We start from the raw sequence: 10271 nt of genomic DNA, 5'->3' as shown, positions 1-10271 counted from the left end.
TTAATCTAATAAATATATAGAATTATTTATTTAATACAGTATATATATACTTATATATTTTTTTCTTTTTTCTTTTTCTTTTTTTTTTTTTTTTTGAGGAGTTTCACTCTTGTTGCCCAGGCTGGAGTGCAATGATGTGATCTTGGCTCACTGCAACCTGTGCCTCCTGGGTTCAAGCAATTCTCCTGCCTCAGCCTCCTAAGTAGCTGGGGTGACAGGTGCCCAGCACCACGCTCAGCTAATTTTTTTGTATTTTTAGTAGAGACAGGATTTCACTATGTTGGCCAGGCTGGTCTCAACTCCTGACCTCAGGCGATCCACCTGCCTCAGCCTCCCAAAGTGCTGGGATTACAGGCATGAGCCACTGTGCCCAGCTAATACAGAATATATTTTAAGTGCACATGAAAAGCATTCAAATTTCAAAGCAAACATATTTATAAAGCAAGTCGTAATAAATTTGTAAATAATTAAGATAATTTAGACCAGGGATTGACAAACTGAATTGTAGGACAAATCCAGCCTGCCACTTATTTTTGAAAATAAAGTTTTATTAGAACCAAGCCATACCCGTTCATTTACATGTTGTCTATGGCTCCTTTTTTGTTATAACAGCACAGATCATATGGCCCACAGAGCCTACAATTGTGACTGCCTGGCCCTTTACAGAAATAAGTAGTCAATCCCTGATATAGGCCATAGATCAACACACAATTAAGTTAAAAATTAACAAAATGATCAAATTTAAAACAATATACTTGGAAATTATAAATGTACAAACTTAAGCTTTTTTTTCCTTTTAAAATTTTTATTTATTTATTTATTTTAAATCTAGTAGAGATGGGGTCTCGCCATGTTGCCCAGGCTGGTCTCAAATTCCTGGCCTCAAGCTATCCTCCCGCCTTGGCCTCCCAACGTGCTGGGATTACAGACGTAAGCCACTGCGTCCGGCCTTAAAAGTTGTTGTTGTTTTTTTTTTTAAATAACTCGTGAGTAAAATAAGACATTGTAATGGGAATTTAAAATATTTAGAATTGGTGGTTAGGATGTAGGATGTAAGAGGGGAACAGTAGACCATTGTGTCCACTATGGCAATTAGAAAAAATATATATGGATAAACTAAAAAACATATATATTTCTTTTTAGAGACACTGGAAGGCTGGAAATCTAATGGAACTAAATTCCAGAGCAGAAGGGACCCTTGCAAAGTGAGTGGAGATTCGTGACTGCTTTCCTCTATGAGGGCATTTGTTGAGTCTTGGCATGGGTTGGGGAGATTAGAGTTGCCAGAATAGAGACAAGCCTACTCAGAGAGAATGAGAAACCAGCCAGCTTTTCTGGTCATGTGAGCTGGCTAGACAGAGTAGAATCTGGAGAAGCTTCAAATGCATAGCTGGTTTTCCTCACCTGCCAGTTCACCCCACAGGATTTTTGCTAAGTTCTGGGCAGTAGAGAAGGCTAGATTGAAATTCAGAGAAAGATATCCTATAATATTGTTGTATTTGAGAAAGAGAAGGCTGCTTGAAAAAAGGGCCTGTAATAAACACAAGACAGGCACGACTCTAAGATATTTGAAACTATTTTTTTTTTGAGACAGAGTTTTGCTGTCACCCAGGCTGGAGTGCAGTGATGCCATCTCAGCTCACAGCAACCTCTGCCTCCTAAGTTCAAGCAATTCTCCTGCCTCAGCCTCCCAAGTAGCTGGAATTACAGGTGTGTGCCACCATGCCCAGGTACTTTTTGTATTTTTAGTAGAGATGGGGTTTCACCATGTTGGCCAGGCTGGTCTCAAACTCCTGACCTCAGGTGATCTGCCTGCTTTGACCTCCCAAAGTGCTGGGATTACAAACGTGAGCCACTGCACCTGGCCGAAACCATTTTTTAAATTAAATTTGAAAAACTAAAAAAATACAGATGAGGTCTCACTATGTTGCCCAGGTTGGTCTTGAACTCCTGAGCTCAAGTGATCATCCTGCCTCAGCCTACCAAAGTGCTAGGATGACAGGTATGAGCCACCATGCTCAGCTGATATTTGAAACAAAAAGTAAACTGATCCAGCTCAATATCAGACTGGATCAAAGTGATCAGTTCATCACCTTAGCTGCCAGAGAGAAGAGTGTTCTCTCTCTGGTGAAAAATAATATCTACATCAGACTTTATGGCTATTTATGCATAATATTAAAAATATATAATATATGCAAACAAGTAGAAAAATGTGACCTGTAAGCAAGAGAAAAAATAGACAACAAAAACAGTCCTACAGGTAACCCAGATGTTGGAATTAGCAGACAAGGACTTTAAGATGCTTTTTCGTAATTATGTTAAAGAAAAATAAAAGTTAGACAAAATGGATGAAAAGATAAAGTATGTCAATAGAGAAATTAAATCTTTAAAAAAGAATATGGGGCCGGGTGCAGTGGCTCACGCCTGTAATCCCAGCACTTTGGGAGGCCGAGGCGGGTGGATCATGAGGTCAGGAGATCGAGACCGTCCTGGCTGACACGGGGAAACCCCGTCTCTACTAAAAATACAAAAAAAATTAGCCAGGCATGGTGGCTGGCGCCTGTAGTCCCAGCTACTCGGGAGGCTGAGGCAGGAGAATGGCATGAACCCGAGAGGCGGAGCTTGCAGTGAGCCGAGATCGCGACACTGCACTCCTGCCTAGGTGACAGAGAGAGACTCCATCTCAAAAAAAAAAGAAAAAAATAAGAACTTCAAAATTGTCGTTGTTATTAGGTTCCTGCTGGATCTTGCTACATAATGCATTAATAAACACACGCATGTATTATTACCATAGTGCCACTCTAACATTTTAATAAATGTAATTCACACTATTAACTTCCCTTGTAATCCTATGTATTTTATGCATTTAAAAACGTTATTCTGAGCAAGAATACAAGGTTTCACATGATTATCCAAGGGGTACATAGTACGTGCACACACACACATACACGTGCACAAAGGTTGAGCATTCCTGATCTAAAGGATATAGGAAATGGTCAGAACTGTCATCACCTTGTTCCTGTTTACCATGTTGTATTACAGATATTTATATATCTTTCTTTCCTTACTAGCCTATGAATTCTTACAGAGCAGGGATGACGTCTTTTATTTCTTTGGGTCTTCAGTGCATAGAACAGGGCTTGGCATTCATTGAGTCATCATTTATAGAATATCTTCGGTGTATAAGGATTGAGCCCCATTGGGTGAGGAAGGAGAATGGAGAGATTCAAAGGAAAGTGATAATTAATTCATGTGCTTATTTGAGCATTCAGTCTTTCATTCAGAAAACTGTTCAATTGCTACTCAATGCCAGCCAGTATGGTAGGCTCTGGGGACAACAGGAAAAATGAAACCTAAGTCTTTATTCTCATGGAGCACCCATTCCAGCTAATGGGAGAAAGATAGATAAAAGATTTCTGAAGAAAGACAAATGAGAATGAACTCATTTGTTCGGGAAAGGCAGCATCATGAGGAAAATCTTATTCTTAAATCTATATTCATCAACTCTTTTTGGGCAAAATGTTACTGGGAGAACGTAACACTTAAGGCTAGAAAATGAAGATAAAGATGCTCTCTCTTCCTTTTTTTTTTTTTTTTTTTTTTTGGACAGACTCGCTGTGCACCCAGGCTGGAGTGCAGTGTCACAATCTTGGCTCACTGCAACCTCCACCTCCTGGGTTCAAGTGATTCTCCTGCTTCAGCCTCCCAAGTAGCTGGGATTACAGGCACCTGCCACCATGCCTGGCTAAGTTTTTGTATTTTTAGTAGAGATGAGGTTTCACCATGTTGGCCAGGCTGGTCCCGAACTCCTGACCTCCAGTGATCTACCCACCTCGACCTCCCAAAGTGCAGGGTTTACAGGCATGAGCCACCATGCCCAGCCGAAGATGCTTAGAAGGAAAAGTCAACTAGGTGCAGTGGAGTGTGCCTGTAGTCCCAGCTGCTGGGGAGGTTAAGGTGGGGGGATTGCTTGAGCCCAAGAGTTTGAGAGCAGCCTGGATAACATAGCGAGACCCTGCCTTGAAAAAAGAGAGAGAAAAATAAAGTCTTTGGAGCTCTCACGAGGACAGTTTACCTTGTTGCATGGTTGCTGGTCTTGCCTATTAAACTTTGAGAAGTTAACCCTCCATTGCCCAAGATGTTTCAGGGGCTGGCCTGTCCAAACACAGCAAGATAGATGTCTGCCCCCTCTGGAGTTCTGGTGCTTGTTCAAGGATTCTATGATGCGATCAATTAGTCAGAATGTGCAAGGTTGCCTAGATACCTTGGGGCTCCTTTTTCTTGTAAGAGACCAGGGCTGGGTGGGAAGGGACTGGGTGACCTCCCCTAACCTGCCAAACTTGTGCTGAGAGACCAGGTCATGGAAGAACTTAGTGGCACAACAACCTGAATCTACGGGTCAGATCACTTGTCCGGGAAAGACAGCAAAGAGAAAGATCCCTGGCAGAACCAGGGGAAAGAGGGACTGGAAGCTGAGGATGTCTTACCATAAAATGGGAGAACTGGGGAAAGAGAATAAGGACAGCAAGGTTTTCAGTTAAGATGAAACCTGATAAGGTGAAACATTTCTCCAAAGAGGCGTAACTTCAAAATATAAAAAAGATACATTTAAAACATTCATACGCCACTTATCTAAAGAGATATAACCTTAAAATAAAAAAGAGATAATTTTGATAAATCTAGGACCTGTTCACAGCAGTACCACCGTACATTTGTGTTGAAAGTATGGACCAGACACGGTGACTCATGACTATATATCTCAGCACTTTGGAAGGCCAAAGCGGGAGGATCACTTGAGGCCAGGAGTTTGAGACAAGTCAGGGCAACATAGTGAGACTCCTGTCTCTACAAAAAATTTAAAAATTAGCTGGCATGGTGGCATGTGCCTGCGGTCCCAGCTGCTTGGGAAGCTGAGATGCGAGAATGCCTTCAGCCCAGGAGGTCAAGGTTGCAGTGATTCATGATTGCTTCACCATACTCCAACCTGGGTGACAGAGTGAGACCTTGTCTCAAAAAACAACAAAAAAGAAAGTATAAAAAATATGTCCCAAGGAACCCTCAGCTCCCTCATTACCCCCAGCCCTAGCTGGCCTCTCTCTCTCGGTCTTTAGACTCATCCCCCTTCACTCCATCTGGACATCCTGCTTCAGCAAATGGTGACACTTAGAGCTGGAATCCAAAACCCTTTTTTTTTTTTTGAGATGGAGTCTCATTCTGTCACCCAGACTGGAGTGCAGTAGCTCGATCTCAGCTCACTGCAACCTCCACCTCTCAGGTGCAAGTGATTCTCCTGACTCAGCCTCCCAAGTAGCTGGGATCACAGGCACGCACCACCATGCCTGGCTTTTTTTTTTTTTTTTTTTGTATTTTTACAATATTTTGTATTTTTAGTAGAGACGCATTTCATTGGCCAGGCTGGTCTCGAACTCCTGAACTCAGGTGATCTGCCTGCCTTGGCCACCCAAAATGCTGAAATTACAGGCATGAGCCACCACGCCTGGCCAAAGCCATACTCTTTTGAAGAGACAGCAAGAACACTCTGTGGAGTTGTCATAATTAAGTATGTAACTAAGCAAATAAATAAAAATAAAATCACTCGATTATTCTTTTCAGTTTGTTTCCCATGACAATAACAAGAGTTGACAATTTCTTTCCTTCCTTCCTTCCTTTCTTCCTTTCTTTTCTTTCTCTCTTTCTCTTTTGTTTCTCTTTCTTTCTTTCTCTTTCTTTCTTCCTTTCCTTTCTTTCTCTTTCTCTCTCTCTCTCTCTTTTTTTTTTTTTTCTTAAGAAGCAGGGTCTCATTCTGTTGCCCGGGCTGGAGTGCAGTGGTGCAGTCATAGCTCATTGTAACCTGGAACCTAGACTCGAGAGATACACCCCACCTCAGCCTCCTGAGTGACTGGGACTGCAGGTGTGCACCACCACATTCAACTAATTAAAACAAATTTTTTTTTTGAACAGATGGGGGTCTTGATATGTTGCCCAAGCTGATCTTGAACTCCTGGCCTCAAGCAATCTTCCTGACTTGGCCTCCCAAAGAGCTGAGATTACAGGTGTGAGCCACCACACCCAGTCTATACTTTTTCTGAAGAAAATTTCTTGAAAAGTTCTATTTTTTCAATCATGCCTCCCACAAGTAAGTATTTGATAGGAATGGCACAGTGCTAGGTTCACTAGAGCAATACAAGAATGTGTTTGACAAAGAGTTTACAATCTATCTGGCCAGATGTAAAACTCATACAGATAACTATGTGCAAAACAGAAAGGCACAGGCAGTTCAGGTAAAGTGGGGAAGAGAGGACAGAGAGAGGAAGTCCACTGGAGAAATGGTCGGGGATAGGCCAATTCCACATAGTTCTGCAGGGTAGAATGGAGATCAGTGGGGTGTATGGGAGGAACCGAGCTCAGAAGTCAGAAGGACTTCCAGTCAACTCCAGCTGTTCAAAAGCAAGAGCTGTAGATCGTGTGGGAAATGCTCAGTTACTGGAAGTATTCCAAAGAAATCTGGATAATCTGTTAAGGATATTTTAGAAGATATTCCATATATTTCCCCCTGTTGGTAGGAAGTTTGGACTCGAGAAAAATGCTCAAGCTGCTTCTGACTCTGCATCCCTTATTCCATCAACAAAGCATGGTGTTACCAAGTAAGCCTCCCAGAAGAAATATCAGCACCTCATGCAAAGTTTATTGGAAAATCAAAAATTTTTTATTAATTTACTGTATTTCATACACCTAACAATCCTTAGAACAACTATCAACAGCTGCAACACAAACCACATGCAAAATGAAAAACAGATGCCCCAGACAGCACCCCACCTCATGGCACACACTTAATAAGGAACAAAATCAGGATGCTGACATAACTTGCTTTAAGCATGCAAAGATTCCTGCAGGGCTCCCTGGCAATCAACCTCTCTGCACCCCGGGGCTGGATACTTCAAAGTCTTTGTTCTGTCATCAGGTTTGAAGTCAACATGGCAAGGTAAGGACAAGTTAGATGAGATACCCCTAGTTCATAACATGAGTTCCTCTTGCTCTCCAGTGTTCATCCACAAGTATAGGGCCCAATCCCCTATAAGAGATGACTTAAGCATCCCAATGGGGAAACAGCCTGCCAGTCACATGGGCAGATTCTATATATTTCCAAGTCCAGCAGCCACAGGACTGAAAACCACAGAGAACTGACAGCTCAATCCTCAACTGAAAAATGTCTTGAAAGGGGATCTCTCAGGATAGATATTTTGATTTCACAAGTTGGCCCATTTTGGCCCAAATATACCAAATATAAATGTCACGTAACATCACTGCAAATCCAGTAACAAGATACTAAGAGTACCCGAGAACCTGGGGTTCTCTTTCAGCCATCCAGAAGGTGAGGTCAGCCAGGAGGGTGCCCACTGGTCTCTGACCAACTGATCTGCCAGAGGAAAAGCCGGTCAGTATCCAAGATGCATCAGATCCAATCCCAAGGGTTCCTAGTTCTCCTTCTGTGCCTGCTGTAACCTCTTGGCCACAGCAGTGATCAGTGCTGCCCCTTTTCCACTGCCATCTTCTGACAGCATGAATGTCACATCACATCGAGGGGCTAGTTCCTTCACAGTTTCCTGCAATATTCTAGAAAAGCTATGAAAAAGAGAAAGAAACATCATCAGCCCTTCCATGTAGAATCAGCACATTTATAAATGATCATAATCTAATTTCTTTAGCTTCTTCCCTTTGGTTTGCTTTTCAAGGCTCTAAACAGCTTCTTCTTCTAATTTTTTTTTTTTTAGACATGGTCTCACTCTGTTGTCCAGGGTGTAGAGTGCAGTTGTGCCATCACAGCCCACTGTAGTCTCAAGTTCCCAGGCTCAAGCCCCCCAGCTCAGCCTCCCATGTAGCTGGGACTACAGGTATGCACCATCATGCCCAGCTAATATTTGTAATGTTTGTTCATTTTGTATTTTATTTTATTATTTATTTATTTGTTTATTTATCTTTTTTTTTTTTGAGACGGAGTCTCGCTCTGTCGCCCAGGCTGGAGTGCAGTGGCTGGATCTCAGCTCACTGCAAGCTCCGCCTCCCAGGTTCACGCCATTCTCCTGCCTCAGCCTCCCAAGTAGCTGGGACTGCAGGCGCCCGCCACCTCGCCTGGCTATTTTTTGTATTTTTTAGTAGAGACGGGGTTTCACCGTGTTAGCCAGGTCTCCATCTCCTGACCTCGTGATCCATCCGTCTCAGCCTCCGAAAGTGCTGGGATTACAGGCTTGAGCCACTGCGCCCAGACTGTATTTTATTTATTTATGTTTGTGGAGATGGAGTCTCCCTGTGTTGCCCAGGCTGGTCTCAAACTCCAGGGCTCAAGGGATTCTCCTGTCTCTGCCATTACAGGCATGAGCCACTGCACTCAGCCAACTTACATTTCTTGAGCTCTGTGTGAAGCACTTTACATGTACTCACTCATTTCAACCTCACACATTTAGCCCTATGTGGTAGGGATTATTAGTGCCGGCCTTTTGTGGATCAGGAACCTGGGGTTTAGAGAGACCAGCTAACATTCCCACACCGTATTACCAGTAGCAGAGGCACCAGGGCTCACACCTTGTCTGTCAGATTGAATAGGTGGCTTGACCATACAGCACTCCTTTCCCATAAAAGGATGGGGATGCATCTTCCCATGCCACGGCTGAGGAGGCTATGCCAAGTCCACACTTGGTCTCCAGCACCTCTGCTGCCCCACCCGCCACGCCTCTCGTGGGCACTCACTGAGGGTGCAGCTTGTACAGGGTGCCATCCACACCCACAGTGATCCTCAGGTGCTCCAGCCCCTGGTCTTCTCTCCTTTTTTCCACTACAGCGGCCAGGCCAGCACCGCAGAGCTGGGCCGCCCTCCGGGACACAGCTCCGCACACCTCCTTCACCACGATGCTGTCCTCACATGTGCTGTCCAGGCCCAGCTGCTGCAGAATCGTCCTGACCTGGAGGAGGGCCAGCCGATCGCTGCAGGCAATAGAGCAGGGAGTCAGGACCTCCTTCCCAGCATCCTGGGATGTGCTCAATGCAACGCACAGCCTTCACATTCTTAGATGCCCTTGCAGGAGTGGGGAGAAATTGACCCAGGCAATGGCTAGGCTGGAGCAGAAAGGCTTAGGAGTCGAGACTCAAGAAGGTCCACCACCCCTGGAAGTTCCATCAACTTTAAAAAATAAAGTGTGAATGCCTCTGGTGTTCAGCATGTTCATATCTATGATCTCACTAGAAGCCACATGAGCTGCAGCAACCAACACACCAGGTACCTGTTTTTCAGAAGCAGAGGCTGTGGCTCAGCCTGCTAGGGCTGTGCCCTCTCGTTAGAGAGCAGGGGCTCAAATTCAACCCTTTTCACACCACCTCTCGCACTTTGCCACAAACCGTGCCAACTCTCATACGCTGGCCCCCTTCAATTGGAGGCCAACTTTCCTTCTATTTAACTTTTTCTGATTCTCTTCATTTTCTTCCCTTTTTCTGATTTCTCTGCTCTTTGATAGTAAGACTGTATTTTCAGTAGTAGCCAGCAGGGTACATTCAATGAGCAAGTGAATACATGAATATACAAAATACAATCAGAACCTTAGAGAATCGGAACCAGGTAGGACTGTAAACACATGCAGAGAAACACCCATCACGGGGCAGGATGGCTTCAAGTCTAGACCCCGGTCATCTCACAGTGAACTAATGGTACTTAAACAGAGTCCTGACTCCCACGCTAAGCGATGTGAAGTTGTATCCTTGACTGTCTCAGGTAATAATTAGAGAAGAGGAGTGTTATCAAGAAAGGCAATTGAGAAACAACCTGTATGACCACACAGGGGATTCAGCAGGTAAACAGTGGTATAGCCAAACAGGAGAATTCTTCGTAGATCTTAAAGATGAGTTTGTAGCCAACACAGGGGCTTACACCTGAAATCCCAGCACTTTGGGAGGCTGAGGCAGGAGAATCACTTTAGGCCAGGAATTTGAGACCAGTCTGGGCTACATAACAAGACCCCAAGACCCCATCTCTAAAACAAACAAAAAAAAAGATGATGCCATGGAAAATCTTCATGACATAATGACATAGTGAAAAAATGGATTATAAAATACTATGCATGGTATAATGTTGGTTTTTTATTTTAATGTTTGCCCTTGCCAAGATAAAAAAAGATACACGGCTGGGTGCAGTGGCTCAAGCCTGTAATCCCAGCACTTTGGGAGGCCAAGACGGGTGGATCACGAGGTCAGGAGATCGAGACCATCCTGGCTAACATGGTGAA

The 10271-nt window shown here is 43.8% G+C and overlaps 2 protein-coding genes across 3 annotated transcripts in view; both read right to left on the bottom strand.

The window, feature by feature from the left end:
• Nucleotides 1–4200, bottom strand: part of HK1 (hexokinase 1) — a 143632-nt gene extending 139432 nt beyond the window's left edge. The window contains exon 1 of one of the 2 annotated variants that reach the window (XM_011991023.1): nucleotides 4076–4200. The gene's annotated coding sequence lies outside the window, so the exon portion shown is untranslated. The remainder of the gene's footprint in view (nucleotides 1–4075) is intronic. The other variant, XM_011991024.1, reaches the window with a different exon arrangement.
• Nucleotides 4201–6676: 2476 nt separating this feature from the next.
• HKDC1 (hexokinase domain containing 1) overlaps nucleotides 6677–10271 on the bottom strand; it is a 68936-nt gene continuing 65341 nt past the window's right edge. Inside the window, exons 17-18 of the mRNA XM_011991022.1 lie at nucleotides 8746–8979; nucleotides 6677–7623 (exon numbers count right to left, since the gene is read on the bottom strand). Coding sequence (XP_011846412.1) covers nucleotides 7476–7623; nucleotides 8746–8979 — 382 coding nt within the window. The 3' untranslated portion in view covers nucleotides 6677–7475. The remainder of the gene's footprint in view (nucleotides 7624–8745; nucleotides 8980–10271) is intronic.

Source organism: Mandrillus leucophaeus, unplaced genomic scaffold (genome assembly GCF_000951045.1).
Source record: "Mandrillus leucophaeus isolate KB7577 unplaced genomic scaffold, Mleu.le_1.0 Scaffold39, whole genome shotgun sequence".
NCBI lineage: Eukaryota > Metazoa > Chordata > Mammalia > Primates > Cercopithecidae > Mandrillus > Mandrillus leucophaeus.
Note: the sequence above shows the minus strand (reverse complement) of the source record. Positions and strands in the feature narration are given on the sequence as shown.